Source organism: Hypanus sabinus, chromosome X1, assembly GCF_030144855.1.
Source record: "Hypanus sabinus isolate sHypSab1 chromosome X1, sHypSab1.hap1, whole genome shotgun sequence".
Lineage (NCBI taxonomy): Eukaryota > Metazoa > Chordata > Chondrichthyes > Myliobatiformes > Dasyatidae > Hypanus > Hypanus sabinus.
Window position 1 is genome coordinate 42,637,416 of NC_082738.1, and position 21,173 is coordinate 42,658,588.

Here is a 21,173-nt window from a genome sequence, read left to right on the forward strand (position 1 = left end):
CGGTGAAGGGATCCTCATTGCTAACACTGAATGCTACATTGCATTTGCCTTCCTTACTACCGACTCAAGCTGCAAATTCACCTTTAGGGAATCTTGCACAAGAACTCCCAAGTCCCTTTGCACCTCTGCTTTTTAAAATTTTTTTCCCTTTAAAGAATAGTCTGCCAAAGTGTTCCCTACACTATATTCCATCTGCCACTTCTTTGCCCATTTTCCCAATCTGTCTAAGTCCTTTGGCAGATTCCCTGCCTCCTCAACACTATCTGCCCTTCTACCCATCTCCGAATTGTCTGCAAGCTTGGTCACAGAACTATCAATTCCATCATCCAAATCGTTGACATATAACACGAAAAGAAGCTAATACCAATATCAATTACTGCAGAACACCACTGGCAGCCAATCAGAAAAGGCCCCCTTTATTCCCACTCTTTGCCTCCTGCCAGTCAGCCAATCTTCTACCCATGCTAGCATCTTTCCTGTAATACCATGGGCTCTTATCTTGTTAAGCAGCCTCATGTGCGGCACCTTGTCAAAGGCCTTCTGAAAACACAGTACACAACATCCACTGATTCTCCTTTGTCTCTACTACCTGTTATTTCCTCAAAGAATTCCAACAGATTTGTCAGGCAACATCGTCCCTTAAGGAAACATGCCGACGTTGGTCTATTTTATCATGTGCCTTCACCTGAAACCTCATCCTGAATAATGGACTCCCAGTATCTTCCCAACCACTGAAGTCAGGCTAACTGGCCTATAATTTCCTTTCCTCTGCTTCCCTCCTTTCTTAAAGAGGGGAGTGACATCTGCAATTTTCCTGTCCTCTGGAACTATTCCAGAATTTAGTGATTCTTAAAAGATCATTACTAATGCCTCCACAATTTCTTCAGCTACCTCTTTCAGAACCCATTGGTGTAGTCCATCTGGTCCAGGTGACTTACCCACCTTCAGACCTTTCAGCTTCCCAACCCTTAGTTATAGCAACTACACTCACTTCAGCCACATGATGCTCTCGAATTTCTGGCATATCGGCAATGTCTTTCACAGTGAAAACTGACACAAAATAGTTTGATAATCAATTTACTTTGAACTTTAAAATAAAGGACAATCATATTCTTACTCCTTTCTGTCTGAACAGCTGTAGTTCCACTGTGCCCCAATTAATCCTTAGAGTTTAGAAGCAGCTTCACAATCTTGGATTGCCAACGTGGCACATTCACTAATTACAGCCTTTGATTAATGATAATAGCTGGAAGGACTAAATGGAAGAAGGCAGGATGATGGTGGAATCTAATGATCATTTCTCAAATGCATGGGGAAAGCCTATCAAACAGTATCTGGATAAGCACTTGTAAAAAGGCACAGAACAAGTGTGAAAATTCTCAATTGCAATACATCAACCGATAATACTATGAAAGGCTGTGACGACTCCATTCACATCATAAACATCCACAATTTTATTTGTGCTGTGGTCACACACAAATAGGCGAGATTAATAGCTGCCCAGATGTTATCGCATTCATAAGAGGACACACACTGGGTTAAATTGAAGGTGTTGTGTTAAGTTCCCACGGCACAACCACATGATGAAACAGCTGACCGCCTGCCCTATATACAAACAAATGCTCCATATCAGAAAGCGATCACTCACGGGTGAGATTCTACCATCAAAATGACCACATTTGAAACGCATAGCTGTGGACCAACTCCAACTTTAATTGTGAACAGGCAACAACCGGGCTAAAACATGACAGAGTAAAAAAGAACTCTACACTGTCAAACAATGGCAGCAGTCCCCTGCAAGTAACTTGCAAGGGAAGGAACAATAAAGTTAAATTTTGCAGCAATACAAGCAGATTTAATAACTGAATGTATGTTTACTGATGTAAATTGCTTTAAAGCAAAAAAAATCAATAATTATGCAGATTAATGGGCTGTGATTAGTTATGATAATAGTGGGTTTCTCTGGAAGAGATTTTATCTTGGCAGATAGCAAATCCCACCGACCAAAGCACTCTCCCAGAGTGCCTGAGGCAGGATTTTAGTTCATTCTAGTACATCCAATCCACAATTTTCACTGCAGAGACCTCATATGAAGCTACAGTATACATGAGAATCCAAATATTGGCAAAATGACAATGATTTTCCATCCTGGTTGGTTCCACGCTCCAATGGAGCTTGCACAGTCTGTCCGGCTCCAACCACAACCCCCGCACCCCTGCACCACCAACCCCCAGGACTGACTTCACGAAGACGCATAACAAAAGGGTAAAAACAAAATCAGTCACAAGAGTCAGGCAGAATTACATCCAAAAAGAGCTGCTGTTGGCCTTTACCAATCCAACGTAAGGAAGAGGTGAATGAAGCTAAATTAAGGCTCAAAGACATGAAACTAAAAAGCAAAGACTTCATGAAATTACTTTTCTTTGAATGAAGTCCAAAAATTGTTTGTTCTTCAGAACACGGGGGATTTGGAACTGATTATGCGAAGTGCCTAAATTTGCGATGATGAAATCCGTTAGCTCCTTGAAGCTGCCCGTTGCAACAATGTGAACTCTCATTGGTCCAATGCTGCCTTTGCGTCGAAATAATTGATACACTGTTGAATCCTCTTGAAGGCACTGATCCAACTGAAGGAGATTGAAGAGTGGAGGTTAATAACAATAACGTTTAAAATAATCATTAAAATACAGCGTAGCTTTTGTTAGCAATTAAACAGAAATTAAATCTAAAATTACCTATAATGCTCTAATGAAGGGAATAGATAAATCTGCTACCAATCAAAATAGGAAAATGGCTATTTTACATGATTTCTATGGTTATATTAATTATCAGATAGCATTGCTTTACAGCTGTCTGAAAACTTTGAAGGAGAGATAATTTTCAGCTTAAATGAGCATAATTTTTCTCCATAAAGGAAAATAAAGATGGAGCCTCACCTTGTAACGCTGTTCCTCTGACAAGTTTCTGACTCCTTCGATCTCTACAAATACCTCATAATGAGGATCTGAACCACCACAAAATTGCCCTATAGGAAGAAATTTGAACTACTTGTAAAGGATTCAAAATTATCTGCATAACCCTGTATTTCAGCAGTTTTTGTTGCCAATGAAATGCTTTACAATAATTTTGAATAAAAAGGCAATTTTATATTACAATAGCAGTTATAGTTACTCCAAGTTTACTAACATTGATCACCTTGCTACAGATTGAGAAAAATCAGCCCCTAGATGTCACAGTCAAGAACCTTAGTATAATTATCAATATTTGACACACTGTAAAGCCACTGAAAATTAAGAGCTTTAATTTTCCTTAATAAAATGGTAAGTTTACAATCCATCATAGCATTAATCTGATGGACTATATTGGTACACTGACAGAAAGAATTTTCATTTACACATCGTGTTCTGGATAAATCTTATGGATAATTTATAACTAATTGATTAACTTTGAAGTTCATCATTGCAATTTGCTAAATTGTAACAGTTAATTTAAACATAGCAAAATACCATTGGAAGCAGACATGGACTAATATCCAGTTAATCTATTTCTGAGTGGTGTTGACTGAAGGAACAATGTTAGCCATCAGTAATGAGAAAGCAACTACTTCTGTCTTCTCATGAAATGTGGAACTTGTTTGATTAATATCTAAGATTATTCAAGGAAGAGCAATCTTCTTGCTCTTCTTCGAACAGGCTCTTGGGCTCCATGGCACATCTACACAGCAGAGGTAAAAGATTCATCGTTAAGACAAGAACACGCTTCCTCAGTAAGCTAGCCTGTGGTGTAGTGGCATCAGCACTGGACTTAGAGGCGAGTAGTCCTGGGTTCGAATCCGAGTGGCTCCTTGCGTGCTGGGTTAAGTGCTGAGCTAGCAACTCGGCCTGGTAAAAAAACCGGTTAAGTGCAAGGTTGCCACCTGATGCAGCACAAGACACGGAGAGGAACAACAACCCTTCCTTAGTAATGTAACAAAATGTGGACAGAGGGAATTTGGGTGGATTAGTCTTTGATCTCTATGCAAAACAAACGTTAAAATGGTCCTTCCGAGTCAATTGAGTCCTTCGCGTTTCCTTCCAAGATTGAGTTCTTCCTCAAGTGCCAGACAAATTCCATGCATCAGTATTTCTGACTGTATTGAATATCATCTATGTCTGTGCTATGTATTACATTATACTTCTTGCCTACAAAAGCAGGACAAATTTTTCATCAACTCCACACTTTTTTTTTTGAAAAACAAGCCTTCGGGCACTCCTCACCTGTCCTGTGCTTTGGATGAGGTATCTACAAAGGGCAGAATCCCTCACCATTCAATCAGTTCTGGACATAGGCACTTGTGTTGGGCTTAGAGGAACAAGTGATACATAGACAGCAAAGGCGTAAATAAGTACAGAGTAAACACTGGAACTCTGTGAAAAGAGACCTCATCGAAACACAGTCAGTGGTGTGTGCCTAGGGGAGGTGATGGAGGAAGATATGACAGAGATATTTAATAAGCACTTTGATAACACATGAATATGCAGAGAATGGAGGGATACGAACCACGTGCAGGCAGAAGGGATTAGAACAATCATCAGCTTAATTAGTTTGGCACAACATTGTGGGCTGAAGGTCCTGTTATGTTTATGTTCTGAAGTAAGAGGAAATTTGGAGGAGACAAGCAATTGCAGATGTTGGAATCTGGAGCAACAAGCTGCTGGAGGATTCCTCGTTCTGTAATGGTCATCTTGCTCTCTCTGTTGGACTCTGCCAAAAACCCTTTGATTCTAGCCAGCAGAGGTATACAATGGGTTATTGCTTCAGCATTATGGTGCTCCAATCACCAACTGCAAGCTTGTCTTTCAGTTTTGATGGAAAGGTAATACAACACACATTATAAAATCGGACATGGCATATACTCTATAATTTAAATGCACAAGGAAAATCCCTTCAGATTTACCACTTATCAAATAATACTTACCCAAAAGGCCACTCTCTACACAACAGTAATCGAGGAGCACAACACCAGGCCACAACTTCACAGCTCGCAGTAATGTTTGGTAGAAGGCCTGCTCTGTAATTTTTTCTCCTCTGACATTTAACATCTGCCCTTGCCTGACAAAGAAATTTATAAAAAGATATCAATGTATTATTTTTGAGGTAAATATTTCAGAAAAACTAGATAAAGCAAACTGATGAAAGTTAACTTGCACACCTGTACTTAAACTCAACCACTGGACTCTGGTTGTGAAAAGCCACCACCTTCACAATGTCTCCAATCCGGTATCTGAAAGGACCAACAAGTATCATCATGACGTTTTCTGAGGTACAGCATGAACTCCTTGAAGTTGAATTTTGAGCTTTCTGTCTATTTCAGAGTACCTGCTCTTGTAATTCCCCAATAAACAACGCTAAACTCCAGTTTCAGAAACTTCAAAGCAGCTTAGTTAAATGGGGCTTTATCACCCAGTGGGCCCAAAGTAGAAATACATCTGCATTTAACAAATGAGCAGAACATAAAAGCTCAGAAGGGAGTTTATTTGTCATCCTCGATAGTTTTATAACCTGCAGAGAAAATTGACAATATACTAGATGTTACCTCATCACCTTCCCACTGCACAGCTTGGAACCTGTGCAAGGTCAATTACCAATCAAATCACCTCCCAATGCTCCAACCAAAATAACCACAGCTTCCACATCATGGTAGTGAAGCGACTAGCAAGATGCTATTACAGTTCGGGGTGTTCCCGAGTTCACAGTTCAATTCCGGTGGCGTTCTGTAAGGAGTCTCTGTACGTCCTCCCCGTAGAATGTGGGTTTTCTCTGGGTCCTCCAGTTTCCTCCCACAGTCCAAAGACGTACTGGGTAGGTTCATTAATCATTGTAAGTTGTCCAGTGATTAGGTTAGGGTTAATCGGGTTTGTTGGGGATTGCTCAGGTGGCGTGGCTCAAAGGCCTACTCCGCACCGGATCGCTAAATAAAACAAAATCAAATCAAACTGGCTAACTAAAAACCAGCCAGCCACCGCACCATTATATTAAAAGCTTTTTCTGCATCTCTTAAGTCTTTTGGACTTGGGAGTCATTTTCTGGAGTAATTAAGCTGCTGTTACCAGAAGCAGCCATTGTCGTTAATTTCATCCACTCATTAAATTGACTAGTTATTGAGTAATTGACTCTGCTTAGCAACAGGCTATTTGTTACAGTATACGTTACTCACCCCACCCTATTGGCAGTTCACTGGCTGATATCATGTTGGCAGTAAGTAGTCTGTCTTTGGAATGAAGGCCAGAATGATTTAGAGCAACTTGATCAAAGCCCTAATTTCCCTAGTGGTCCATTCCCCAATCATCGCCAAATCCGTGTCACTAAAAAATCTCATCACATTGTTATTCACGAGAGCTTGCTGTGCACTGATTGAATGTCACGATTTCTATGCTATAGCAATGGCTGTACTTTAAAAGAGAATAAGCCAATGATTATAAATTAGTTTGGGATGTCCTGAGGTTAGAAAAGGCACAACAGGTTTCTACCCAGAATTTGCTGTCTGCACATAATTGTCTTTCAAAAGAGCTATTGGCACCATTTTGGATGGCAGTGGGTCTGGAACCATGTTGAAGCAAGCATAAAGGACAACCAGGGAAAATTCCTTAAATGAAGGTCATTAAGGAACCAGATAGGGTTTTGACTACAATCTGGAAGTCTCATGGTCATCATTACCAATCATGGTTCAATTTTCCAATTCATTTTATTAACATATCTTTATATCCCACACCTGCAGTAGTGAAAATTAACACATCTCTAGATAATTAGTCCATGTCTCTGAATATTAGTCCAGTAACACAACTCATATAGCACAATTATGTGTAGCATGGACAACGATGTCTTGAACACAGTATAGACAGCTGCGGAATTTATTTCAGGTGTATGAAAATGCAGGAAGTATTGCTGTGTCAACAACAACTTCAGTACTTTGCACGGTTATGTTTGTACATATTGTATGATCACCTGCTGGGTGCGGACATTCCCGGAGATGAGGATGCTCACTGTTGCACGCTTCCATTAAATCAGAGCTCCATCCTGTGGCTAAATGTTGGTACTACAAGGTCATACAACATGCAGCTATGGATTTCTCATTTTCCTCATGATCCCCAAAGGCAAACCTGGATACATACAAAACTTAACAGTGGCAGCCAAGCTTAGAGTTTAGATGGAGTGGACATCTATGTATGCATGTAACTGATGACACAGAGTTACATCTTGTACACTTGTATAAAGTTACCTCATCCTCCATTGTTCCAAAGAGAAAAGCCCTAGCTTGCTCAACCTATCCTCTTTAAATATGCTCTGTAATCCAGGCAGTATGCTAGTATATCTCCTCTGCATCCTCTCTAAAGCTTCACCTTTAAGCTGAGAAGTCTGAAACACACACAGGATGGCTGAAATGCACGAAGTTCTGGTTAAAATTCACGTGGAGTACAATAAATTTTTTAAAAACTGCTGGAAAGCTCAGCAGGTTGTACTGTACACATCAGCAGGGGGGAGCAGAGTTAATCCTTTCAGGTCAGTGGCTTTTCACATGGGGGGAGGTTGTGCTAACCCTGGTCTGGGTTCAGCAGAATTATACCAGAACTTAAGCAGTCATTGACAAGCTAAACAAAAACGGAGGTGAAAAAGTTGGAATAAAAGCAGATTAGACAGCTTCTGAAGAGAGAGGAACCGGGTTAGTGTTTCAGGATAAGTTAGTATAGTGGACTGTGCGAATGGGGACTGCTTGCATTCAGCAGTTTACAGGCTAAATAGAAAGCAGACACTCGCAGGTCCATTATGAGCTCAGAACAAGATGTGTGATAGATGCTGCTCGATGAAGCTCCACTACTTTACAAAGCATGATGATTATAAAGCTTTTAAAATCACATATGCTTTGTGAGGTTTGTTCACCTATTGACCTTCAACATTACTGGGATGCTTCCCTAAAATGGCAGTAGCAAAGAGGATAGAGAACAGACAGCCATCAATAGTGTCTTCAATGATCAGACTTCAATTAATAAAACAGAACAGTAATAATTTTTTTAAAATCGTGCTGCATTTTTAAACCTTTGCCTTTGAATATAATTGTACAATATGCTGATATTTTACTTTCTTAATAATGCAAGAAAGCAAGTAATAATCTTTAAATATCTGATGTTTTACCTGTACAAACCAGATGCATTGGTGATGACCAGTTCATATAATTCGTCTTCCTTCACTTCCTCCATAAACAGTGTCTGTGGTTGTTCATCTTCAGAGAAGTTAACAGGAATAAATTCATAAAACATTGATAGCGGACATAGAAGGTAATGTCGCTCTTGCTGTTCTGGCCACAGATTCACTCCGATGAGGCCTAGGAAATAGGTTCAAGATGTTTCAACGAACATATTCACATTTGTTTTAAGTGCCCTTGAGCTAAATCGGGGAAAATAAAAGAGCTAGTGTTTCAGTTCCTCCCTGCTGTTCAATGATTCTTGTTGGAAAGTATGCACAAGGACGAGAGGGGTTGAGAGCGTCAGGCTCCAGTTATGCAGTCTGTCAGCATTCACTGGCCAAATCCTCTGCTTGAGCCCAAGAGCAAACTGTAAATGGATTATTCTAGGCCAGAGCTCATCTTATTTGGTGTATTTATTCACAGACTGTGTTGCTCATCGGTCATTTCTAATTGCCATTTCAGTTAACGTATGAGCGATGTTTGATGCCTCTGGGGCTGTACTCCCTAGAGCTTTAGAAGACTAAATCCCAGATCAATTCAAATTCTTACACTTAAATTCCCCCACTACCTCACAAGAGATCTGAACTCGAGTCTTTCCATCAACTTTCCTGACCTTTGGATATTGGTTCAGTAACTCCACCACCTCGCCAATGCAAGTTCAATCAGCGTCGTTAATAATGAAAATTCATCTTTCGGGATTGTCCAATGGCTACATTAGGGTAAGACCAGAACAACATTTCATGCCCACCATTCCATATCAAAACCTAGAACACAAGATCCCCTGCAATACTGAAGATCCCTATATAGGATTACACTGAAACTGCAGTATGGTATCAGGCTGTTTGAACCAATCACACGGTCCATGGTCACTTTATTAGCTACAACTGAACGTCAAAGCAAATATCTCATCAGCCAATCACGTGGCAGCAGCTCAATGCATAAAAACATGCAGACATGGTCAAAGAGGTTCAGTTGTTCAGACCAAATACCAGGATTGGGAAGAAATATGATCTAAGTGATGTTGACTGTGGAATGATTATTGGTGCCAGATGGGGTGGTTTGAGTATCTCAGAAACTGCTGATCTTCCAGTATTTTCACACACAACAGCCTCTAGTATGATGCGAAACACAAACAGCATCCAGCGAGTGGCAGTTCTGTGGACAAAAATGTCCTCTTAATGAGAGAGGTCGGGGGAGAATGGCCAAAGTTTAAAGGAAGGTGACAGTAACTCGAATAACCAGACATTACAACAGTGGTGTGCAGAAGGTGGTCTCTAAATGCCCAACTTGTCAAACCTTGAAGTGGATGGGCCACTGCAGCAGAAGACCATGAACATACACCCAGTGACCACTTTATTAGGTAAAAGAGGTACCCAACAAAGTGATCACTTTTAATGAAACATCAGGATCAATTCAATCCTTTCCAGAATCAGATTTATGATCACTAACCAATATGGCATGAAGTTTATTATTATGCAGTACACTGCAAAGAAAAGTATGACTATAAATTACAAAACAAATAAGTAGTGCAAAAAAAAGCAATAATGAGAGTGCTCATGGGTTGGTGGACTGTTCAGAAACCTGAAGAAGCTGTTTTGACAACACACACAAAACGCTGGTGGGAAGCACTGTCAACACTCCTGACGAAGGATCTCGGCCTGAAACGTCGACTGTACTTCTCCCTATAGATGCTGCCTGGCCTGCTGCATTCCACCAGCATTTTGTGGGTGTTGCTTGAATTTCCAGCATCTGCAGATTTCCTCGTGGAAGCTGTTCTGAAATTGGTGAGCTAAACCCATGACGTTATCCTAATGTTGCAGAAATTCTTCTGCCCCAAGCCATTCTAGAACCTACCATGTTCACACTGGAAGGCAGACACCAGATGGTCAATTTCACTGGGGAGATGACTGCTCTTACTCAGCTTTATTCAGTCAGTAGTTTACATGTTCCAAATATCTTTTCACAAAGGGCAGGCTAAATGACAAGGTTTTCACATGAAGCACGTCATGAAAACCAGCTTCCCTCTCATGGCACCTCTGAACGCCACAGGAGAGCCTTTCTCTACAACTCCTCCTCCTCCAGTACGGTTTCATTGCACATCTGTGTTTTGCATTATTACTTTTTAAAAGCACATTTTGTACTTTTATACCTCAATGCTTACGTTTTGTATTTTAAAGTAAATATTTCTGACTGAACAACCTTGCAACAATAATTTCCTTCGGGATAAATAAAGTTTTATCTTACCTTATGGCCTCTGTAAAACAACCCTCCTAACCCCGAAATTTTCTCTTCTCCCCACTCCCATCAGGTAGGTTATACAAAAGCCTGAAAGCACGTACCACAAGGTTCGAGGACAGTTTCTATCCCACTGTACAAGACTATTGAACAGACCTCTTGTACAATAAGGTAGACTCTTGACTTCACATCTACCTAGTCATGAGCTTGCACCTTATTGTCTGCCTGCACTCCACTTTCTTTGTAACTGTAACACTTTATTCTGTAATCGCTTTCTCCATATGTTACTTCAATGTACTGATGTGATGAAATGATTTGTATGGATAGCATGCAAAACCGTACATTGGTACATGGACAATAATAAACCAATTTAATTTGTCAGCATAAAGGGACAAGGAAATCATCAAATAACTAACAAGTGGCCAGAACTTGACAGACACATTGGATACTAGGACTGCCTTAACTGAAAGAATATTCAACATCATGATACACAGCTGAATATCTATTTTGATAACCTGTAACTTCTGCCTCATTTCCTTGATGTATTTCATTAAAATTGTAGAATTAAGATGCCCATAAGAAACTGATCAAACCTTATGACCAAAGTAGTGCAATTCCTCATATTGTCTGCTCTTAAAATTGGTTTATCAGACTTGATGGTTTATTTAATAGCAAAGACATAATGACAGAGAAGAAGAGAAAGATTGCCTCATTGGGTTGTTCTCTCTGAAGCGACAGAGGCTGAGGGGATATCTGATAGAGGGTTATAAGATTATGAGAGGCACAGATAGAGTAGACCTACTTTTTCCCCAGGGTTGAAATGTCTAATACCAGAAGGCATACACTTAAGGTGAGATGGGGGAATTTGAAAGGAGATGTGAGGGGCAATTTTTTTTATATAAACACAGAGTGGCAGGTGCCTGCAATACTGAGGTGGTGGTAGAGGCAGATACATTAGGAGACATTTAGATAGGCAAATGAATGTGACGGAGATGGACATTGTGCAGGCAGTAGGGATTAGTTTCGATGGCCATTTGATTACCAATTTATTTGGTTCAGCACAACGTTGAGGGCCGAAGGGCCTGTCCTGTGCTGCACTGTTGTATTATAGGAAAGTTGTGGAAGCTTTAGAGAAGATGCAAAAGAGGTTTACCAGAATGGCCCTGGATTAGAGAACATGTCTTATGAGGATAGATTGAAACGAGTTAGGGCTTTTCTCTTTGGAGCAAAGGAGAATAAGGCGACTTGAGAAACGTGTGCAACAGACAGTGGACAGCCAGAACATTTTTTTTTGCACCAGCGTGGCAACGCATAATCCCAGAGGGCATCCTGTTAAAGTGAGTGGAGCAAAGTTGAGGGGGGAGATGCCGGAGGTAAATTTCTTTCTTACACAGAATCGGATTTAATATCACTGACAACATCACTTCATTCCTTGCAACAGCAGTACAGTGGGTGCGGGTTGGCGGCAGAGGCTGATACATTACGGACATTTAAGAGACTCAGAGATAGTCACATGGATGTAAGAAAAATGGAGGATTAAGGTCTAGATTGATTTTGGCGTAGGTGAAAAGGTCGGCACAACATTGTGGGCTGAAGGGCCTGTACTGTACTGCACTGTTCTAAAATCAGCTTGTGATCCTGAGACACAATCAACATAATCATTCACACAAAATGCTGGAGGAGCTCAGCAGGTCAGGCACAATCAACGGAGAGGAATACAGAGTCAATGTTTTGGGCTGAGATCTTTTATCAGGAACTCAGCTGCCTGGCCTGCTGAGTTCCTCCAGCATTTTGTGCGTGTTAACTCTGGATTTCCAGCATCTGCAAAAAAAAATGTGTTTATAATCATTTGCACATTTCTGGCTAGATCCCCCATGATCCTGTACGCGGGACAAAAAAGGAGTAAGCCAGTCTGGGCCAAGTTTAATACTCTGGGTCCGCCTCCAAAATCATCAACCAAGCTTTTGGCTATTATTCCATTTTAGGCTTGGCAGCTTTCTCCCTATGAAGCCTTTCTGCCTTGGGATAAATTTTCTATGTTAAAGGCACCAAATAAATTCAAGCTCATGATTGGCAGGTATATCTGAGTGAGTCTGAGAGCTGCTTGTCTCATTTATCTGACCCTGGAAGGTGACGAAACACAGAAATTTGCTAAGTAGTTAGGGTATTAAGCTAAGCCAAGTGAATCCTCATTACCTTCAGTGGCTGCATAAATAGGAGAGTAAATAGGAACACCTTCACAGTAGAATCGTTTCAGGTGATCACCATACAGGTTGTTCGCCCCAGAATCCACAGCAACAACCAAGTTGAGGTGGGGCCACACTCTGCGAGCAATTCCCTTAAATCCACTCACAAACTCTCCAGCAAGCTTCAGGGCTCTTTGAGGATCAGGCTTTAACTGGGCATTTAACTTCAGGCGAACACCTTCGGCAACAGTCAGCTCGGGATTTACACGCCCCACCCTAATGTCCTCAACCAATTGTTCCCACCGAAGCTGCAGGAAAACAAAAGCATGATAGATTATGGAAGCAAAGCTCGCCTCCAGGATCCCCAAAGTGTGATCTTTGAGGGCAAAAAGGAGGTGGATGTACTGTGCCTCCGCTGCAGTTGTTATTTCATATCCGGCCACAGGTGTCGAGTACAAACTCAGTGAGTGTTTGGAAGCCATTGTAGAGACATAGCCGGAGCCAATTGGAATATCGGATTCTGACTTTCTCCAAACCGGTGGGTAGAAAAACTTTGCAGTTCTCTGTAGATTTCTGGTTTGTGGGTAGGTATTAATCCTTGCATTATAGCATGCACCAAAGGCCTGAAACATGGAGAAAATCAATAGTTTTAGATAGTGTTAATATAAGGCAGTGATAGCAAAGAGTTTCAATATACTGGATAAATCACTATGGTTATTTCTATAACAAGTATCTATCATTTTAAATAATAGGAACAAACTTGACTTTAAGGAATTGCTTACAGATGACATTCCAACTGGAAACTTCACACTGGTCTGGGATGCCAAAGGCAGCTCTCCTCCTACCCGAGTAACAAACACAAAATGCTGGAGGAAATCAGCAGGTCTGGCAGCATCTACAGAGAGGAATAGAGTTGAAATTTTGGGCCGAGATCCTTCATCCAGCATCTCATGTGTATTAACTCTGGATTTCCAGCATCTGCTGAATCTGTGTTGTGGATTTGATTCCCCACTTAATTAGATCATTTCATCTCCCCTCCACCCGAGCAACTCAACCCCCATCCAGGTCAAGGCAGCTAATTCACCGACTCCCTCAGCCACATAGTGGCTGATGTACACCTACAAAATGGTCTCCAGCACAAGCCAAGGCATCTTCAGCGCAACTTCCCAGTTCAGTATGGTAAAGCATCCTCTCACAATGTACAAAAACTACAGTGAGCTGTCAGGACAGCAGAAAAGGTCATTGCTGCAGTCTGCCATCACTGCAGGACCTGTACAGTATGCGTTCAGGATGAAGCTGTAGGCAGGATAAACCATTGCAGACACTACCCATCCTACAAACTGCCTTTTCCAAAAGCTCTCTTCTGGAAAGCCCTATAGAGCTATTAAAACCAACAGCTTCACACCATCTTAAACATTTTCTCCCCCAGGCAGATAAACTGGTTGACCATTCTCGTTAGCCCCTCGCCCCCTTCTATTACTCCCATTGCTGAACTGTAAACTTTCAACCACTTGTTATAATGCTATTTACATTGTAAATACATGCTGGTATTTATGTATTTATGCACATTTTATTCCATATCCATACTTAACCCAGCTTTATTTTTTATTTTAAACTCTACCTTTTTTATATCATTTTTTAAAAATTGTTGGACTTTTTTGTTGCACGTAGCACCCTGACCAATACACCACAACAAATTCCTAACACGTTTAAGTGTGTATGCCGAATACATTTGATCTTGATTTGGATTACTAACTGGAACCACACCTCCAGTTAAATCATTTCAGTCAAGGAATAATAAATCACAACCCAACAATGTCAATATATTCTTAATATTTTCAGTAAGATTTAAAATTATTAATATAATCAATATCTTCATATTGAAGTAATCCTTCAAAGGCTTTCAATATTTTCATTATGAAAACTTATAAGTTTTGCTGGGAATCAGATTTTGCTACTTTATTGATTTATATAATTAATCCATTTGTTTACTGGAACCAGGACCAACCATTAAAGAGCTGAAAGTTGACAATGTCTGGATACTCTGTAAGGATTTAAAACAGAGTCAGTGAGGTGAACGGAAGGTGCAAACAGAAAAGCAACATTGAGGCTCACTGTGACCGTCTAAACCAAAAAGCATAGATTGAAATAATGTACAGAAAATAAAAAGTTAGCTAAATACGAACAAGCAAGCACTAAATTCTAAGTATATTTTACACTTTTAAATTGAAATTTCAGGATTAGTGAGATTATTTATCATTATGACCTATCACCATTATAATTTCCTACACAGGTTCCATCCATTTGCAGGTATGATTATCAGATAAAAAGTGAGCAAATATCACTACTTCATGGCATTAAGGGGGTTGTAATGACAATACACTGGTGAGGGACTTTTACACCACAGCCAGGCGCGAGGCAGGCATCTCAAAACTGCAACTTCCTGTGTATATGCAAACTATCACGGTTATTCCATGACGACACTGCATGCTGCCCCACATTGTATTGGTTTAACTAATATGTAATTGTCTTATACTCAGTTTGTGAGATATATTTGCTTCTTTAAAGCCCAAACTCTATATTCTGCTGAGTTATAGTGTAAATCTGTATATGGTGGAGAATAACTCATAACACAGATGCATACACACATATAACAGTTGCAATTTACAAATATGATTGGGTGCAGAGGCCCTTTTTTATTTGTCCCATGCACATCAATTATATTTTTAGCTCATCTTATTCCATCCTTTTCTGTCTTACTGTAACGTTTGAACTTTTGTCTTTATTGTCCTTTTACCAGGTTGATTACAGACACAGACTGGTGCAAGGATACAAGGGAGAAGGCACCTTCTGCTCCTTTCTCTTCAGCCGCTGGAGACATACGTTCTCCTCGACCCAACCAATACCAGGCAACACTTCATCTTCCAGCGGGACCCTAACATCAAACACATCTTTACCTCCCTGTTTTCCGCAGGGGTCACGCCCCCTCTGGTTCCCTTCTCCACTTGTCCCTTCCCCCTGATCTCCCTCCTGACACTTACCCCACAAGTGGAAAAAGTGGTACACTTGCCCATTCACTTCCTCCTCACCACCATTCCTGTCCCCAAGTAGTCCTCCCAGGTGAGGCAACACTTCACCTGCAAATCTGTTGGGATCACCTACTGTATCTGGCTCCCGATGCAGTCTCTTCTACATTGGTGAGACCTAATATAGATTGGGGGAACTGCTTTGTCTAGCATTTTCACTCCATTTACAAAAAGCAAGATTTCCTGCTGGTCAACCATTTTAATTCCAATCTCCATTCCCATTCCGACATGTTGCTCCATGGCCTCCTCTACTGCCATGATGAGGCCACTTTCAGGTTGGAGGAGCAACACCTCATATTCAGTCTGGGTAGCTCCAACCTGATGGCATGAACAGTGATTTCTCCTTCTGGTCATTTCTTCCTCCACCCCCCTTCTTTCTTCTTGAATTCTCCCATCTGGCACCCTTTTTAACTCTTCGCTTTTCCTCATCTGCCTATCACGTCTCTTGGTATGCCCCCTCCTTCCCTTTCTCCCATGATCCACTCTTCTCTCCTCTTCTTTCTTCTCCAGCCCTTTACCTTTTTCACCTATCACCTCCCAGCTTCTTACTTCATCCCCCTTTCCCCATCCATCTGGCTTCACCTATCACCTTCTAGCTTGTACTCCTCCCCCTCCCCCCACCTTCTTACCCCTTCCTTTCCAGTCCTGATGAAGGTTCTCCGCCCAAAATATCGACTGTTTATTCATTTCCATAGACGCTGTCTAACCTGTTGCGTTCCTTCAGCATTTTGTGTGTGTAGCTCTGGATTGTCAGCATCTGCAGAATCTTTTGTGTTTAACATTCCATTTTCCAGTTTTCTCTTTGTACAAAAGCAAGTTTCAGTTCTACAACCCCCTCCCCCACTTCCTGGGGGGAATGACTCAGACTCTCCTGTGCAAAGACATACTCTTCATTGCCTGTGCAAGGTCATTGACTAACAATTACGTTGCTTTTTGCTTAAATGTCACTGAATTTAGTGATCATAATTTGCGCAGTGAAAGCTATCTGCAGAATGTCTGGTTACATTATGTTTATGATTCACACAAAAGACTTTGTGATGCAACTGATATCTACTTGGTTAGTCTTTGATTTAAATATATATGTATCTTACCCATCTCCTGTAGCATTGCTCACAACAGATTAAAATTTCAAAGGAAATCAAATTCTGCTACAATGTGAAACAACTTACTGCTCATCATCACTGCTCACCCGAAATCATACCACATTTTCTGTGTTTACACACCAAGTTTTCCATTGAGCATTGTACTCAGAAGTCAATGAGAATCACAACACAGAACCTCAAAATTATAGCAGAGGAGAAGCAGGAGCAATGTTGCCTTAATTTAAGCATAAGATATAGGAGCAGAATCGGGCCATTCGGCCCATCAGGTCTGCTCTACCATTCAATCATGACTGATATTATTTCCAACCCCATCTTACTGTCTTCTCCCCATAAACCTTAACTCCCTTTCCAATCAAGAACATATCAATCTCTACCTTAAATAAACACAATGGCCTGGCTTCCCTGATCTTCTGTGGTAACAAATTCTACAGATTCATCATCCTGTGGCCAAAGAAATTCCTCCTCATCTCAGTTCTAAAGGTGTGTTCGTGCCCTTGGATCCTCGATTCTTCAATTAATGGATGAATGAAGTAGAAAGAAATCAGTAGTTAAATGTAAAGATTAGATTTATTTGTCACATGTACATCAAAACATATAGTGAAATGCATTGTTTGTGTCAAATCAAATCAGCAAAGATTGTGGGGGCAGAGGAAGTGGCACCATGCTTCCTGTGCCAACTTGGCATGTCCACAACTTACTAAGCCTGACTTGTACGTCTTTAGAATGTGGGAGGAAACCAGAGCGCCCAGAGCAAACCCACGCAGTCACTGGCAGAACACACAAACTTTTCTTACGGACCATGGCAGGAATCAAACCCTGATCAGTGAAATTGCACTAACTACTACGTTAGCATGCCACCCCTTTAGACATTAAACACAAAGATACACATTATATAAAGTTCCAGTACCTGATGGAAGTCATTAATTGCCGTTTTGACACTCAGTAAGATAGCGGTAGAGCCTGAGGTCCCTGATGTCACAGAGAGGGCACTTGGTCTCTCTGAAATCAATATATTTTCTTCTCCTTTGCCAATGCGCTGGATGTAATCTTTATAGTGACCATATTGTGTCAGGGGGTGGAAGTTGCAGAAAGATTCACGGTCTGTAACTTCAGAGAATCGGTACATTTTTCCATACTCAGTGTTTCTGTCCTTGTGGAGCCTGTGCAGCAGAGTGCTTTGCTGCACTTGTCGAACATCTTTGGTGCTGAGTTCAAGTCTTCGCCTCTGCGAGAGGCTTAGGAGGCTCACATACCACTGAAAGAGGTACTGGTGCAAAAGGCTGAAGAAAGGTCTCTTCTGGCCCAGCGACCTTCTGTAGATATAATACCAGAGCAATACCAATACCCACACGGCAGGGATTGTAAAGGCAGCAAGGAGAAGCATCTGTCAAGACATAACCACTGTGAATATATCAAATACAAGTGAAATCCCACCATTATAAATACTACTTCCTAGTGATTTGCCGCCAATTCAACTTGATACAATATTGCAGACGTCCCTCACGTTCAGGATTCTAATTTTGGATGCTGTCTGGGTGTATTCACATTCTCTCCATAACTGTGTGTTCTTTCTTCCAGCAGCCAAGCTACTTCCCTCATCACAAAGGTGTGCTGGTAGGCTAACTAGTGGCTGTAAATATCCTTGGTGTAGGATAATGGCAAAAAGAAACAATTGGGGGGGGGAAGAGGTTGATGGACATGTATGAAACAGAGTATGTTGTGAGGGGTATATGGGGAAAAGGGAGGGGTGATGGGACAGCTGCCCTCGAAATTGGCATTAACTTTACAGGGTGGATATTCTCTGTATGACTTTGTAAGAAAATAAGTTAATTTAATTAAATACACTTACTTAATGAATATCAAAGTAGAAAAGTTTTAAAAATAATCATTTGATAGTACTTTTCTCCAACCCTATGGTTAGGAAACATTTAGAGGGAGGCAGGACAAATGCAGAGGGAATGGAACTAGGCATCTGAATGAGATGAGTTGAACTAGAATCAGTTTCCATGCTATAGCCAGTATCAACTTACTGTTTATTACTCCTAATCTTCCCAGAATGTTTCCTGTATTGAAAGTCTCTATCTGAATCGAAACCCTGGGTTCAGTTTCCAGATTTTTCTCCTGCTGTTGTTCTAAATGTCTTACAATTAACAAAGTCTGAATATTTGCCATCCAGACTAGTGTAGTTCTAGCTGTATTCACTGTGGCATCCTGCATAATTTTCAAAATTTTTGCATCACATCTGTACTGTGGCAATGGAATAAATCCAAGTTGCCAAATTATATTTATTTTCGTCATGCTTAACAGCATCCAAGTGAATGCTAATCTACCTTCTCTAAAGCCACAACGTTCTTCTTATAGGTCCTGAACTGCAAACAGTACTTTTCTGTGAACCCATTAATGTTTATTACCTGTGGTCAATATATTCCAATGCAAATTAATAACTTATTTGTGAAAAAAACTTATCAACTTTACTGCAAATTTACAAACCTCAGACCCTGACCTCCAGGGGTATTTGTTGAACGAAAATCGATTGTCGCCACCTTTACTGATGCTGCATTAGTCTACCATCTTTCATTCAGCGTCAAATCCATGTTCCCCGAATCATGCTTATCCAAACACCCCTGGATCTCATAAATGGTATAGATAGCAGAAGGCATGTCTAAGATTGTCAATTAAATCACTGTGTATTTGTCCAAAATAAATTGCAAATTCCTTTTCTCCACAAACGCCATCATTGTTCAGATCTATATATATTTAAAGACACAGCTAGCGTTTTCCTTTCTCTTCCCAGATTCTGCTTGGCCTGTTTTTCAAGAGTTTCACTTTCATTTCACGGGAGTCAAATTACCCAGTGATTAAGGGTGGTGGAAACAGAATCGGGAGAGATCACGTGCATTTGTAATTCATGAATACGAGGCCTGAGAATATAGTAGAGAAATAACAGGAAATCTAATTCGTTCGTATTTGTCAATCGGCATAACATTTTCTCGTGCATCATGCGACGGTATTATTTATCCTTTTATTTTCACTGTGAGATTTTATTTTTCCGGGAATAACTTTGCTCTATATTTTATAACATTCCCTGTAATATTCAGAAACGAATAGGATCCAACTTAAGCATGTCGGGGCCGGTGCGGGTTCTGACAGTTGCCAGCTCCACCGCCCGCTACTTCACTCACCTTCTTCCGCCTCGGCCACGCAGCGCAAGTCGCACCCAGCGCGCTGACGTTGAAGCAGCGGAGGTCATCCTGTAAACAGCAGAGAGCGGAACAGTTACTTATTGCCACCCAAGCATTAGTACTGTTCCGCGTCTGTGTGCTTCTCTTAAACTTGGGTTCCCAAGGACTGCAAGTAGTTCGACCAAAAATGCCTAAAGAAGATAAGCTCAGGGGGTCAAAATATGCCTTGCCCCAGCTTGAACCCGTCGATCACTTCTGTCCCTTTCCATACCATTTTTAAACTAATATAAACTATAGTCGTTGTTGTCAAAGTACTTCTCACCGTCACCTCAGTCACTTACCCAACAACAGGCTGGGCTTTACCCCCTCCAAGTAAACTTTCCTGAATGCCCCATCTAAACTTTTAACGGTATGGCAGTCCCAGTCTACGTGAGGAAAGTTAAAATCCCCTATTGTGACAACCATATTATTCTTACAACTCCACACAATCTCTCAGCATATTTGGGGATCCCTTAGTACAATTCCAATAATGTGATTACTGGTATGCCCTGCTCATTTCTCTGCTTCACCCATAAAGCCTCAGTGGGTGATCTATTTTCTCACTACAGTGACATACCCCTTAATTGAAAATGCAACTCCTCTTCCTCCACCTCTATCCCACCTAAAACATCTGTACCTCAGAACATTAAGCTGTTAGTCCTAACCTCCCTTAGCTATGTTTCCTTTATGACTAAAATATCCCAGTCCCACATAACAATCCCAACCCCAAGTTCTTCCTTTTTACTTATCAGCCTCCTGTATTGAAATAAGTGCAGATTAATCCCAATAGGCTTGCCTCACTTCTGACTATTCTGCTGCCTGCCATATCTATTCAACTTCCCATCACTTTCCAGTCTCTTATTTGCCCCTCTGATGTTTGGGATCTCACCCCCATGCCAATTTATTTTAAACCCACCTGAGCTGCACTAGAAAATCTGCCTGCCAGGATATTGGTCCCCCTCCAGTCCAGGTTACTTCTGCCCAGGAAAGATCTCAATGGTCCAAAAAACTGAATTCCTGAATACACTAATATTTCAGCCAGGCATTCATTTTCAATATTTCCCTATTCTTAACCTGACTAACATGTGACAGTGGAAGTAATCCAGATTTCTACCTGGAAG

General features: G+C 41.0%; 1 protein-coding gene across 3 annotated transcripts; it reads right to left on the bottom strand.

Annotated features, from left to right (window-relative positions):
• Positions 1 to 1,693: 1,693 nt before the first annotated feature.
• On the bottom strand, positions 1,694 to 20,067 carry ghdc (GH3 domain containing). Of its 3 annotated transcripts, none has more exons than XM_059956474.1 (8): positions 20,014 to 20,067; positions 17,739 to 18,215; positions 12,653 to 13,265; positions 8,170 to 8,359; positions 5,192 to 5,263; positions 4,958 to 5,091; positions 2,937 to 3,025; positions 1,694 to 2,627 (listed from the first exon to the last, which is right to left on the bottom strand). In XM_059956474.1, exons 2-8 carry the CDS (start codon positions 18,213 to 18,215, stop codon positions 2,406 to 2,408), a joined length of 1,797 nt encoding a protein of 598 aa, XP_059812457.1. In that variant the 5' UTR covers positions 20,014 to 20,067; the 3' UTR covers positions 1,694 to 2,405. The 3 variants fall into 3 exon arrangements, with proteins under 3 accessions (XP_059812457.1, XP_059812455.1, XP_059812458.1); XM_059956472.1 differs by lacking the exon at positions 20,014 to 20,067 and adding an exon at positions 19,322 to 20,007; XM_059956475.1 differs by lacking the exon at positions 20,014 to 20,067 and adding an exon at positions 13,425 to 13,537 and having other exon boundaries at positions 17,739 to 17,873.
• Positions 20,068 to 21,173: the final 1,106 nt, after the last annotated feature.

Bases quoted from the DNA above. Each gene is read 5' to 3' on its own strand.
- ghdc (XM_059956474.1), bottom strand. From the start codon at position 18,215: ATGCTTCTCCTTGCTGCCTTTACAATCCCTGCCGTGTGGGTATTGGTA. The intron at 8,360-12,652 runs GTAATGAGGATT...CCTATTTCCTAG, and splicing joins TATTTATGCAGCCACTGAAG to GCCTCATCGGAGTGAATCTG. The intron at 5,092-5,191 runs GTGTGCAAGTTA...TTTCTTTGTCAG, and splicing joins GTGGTTGAGTTTAAGTACAG to GCAAGGGCAGATGTTAAATG.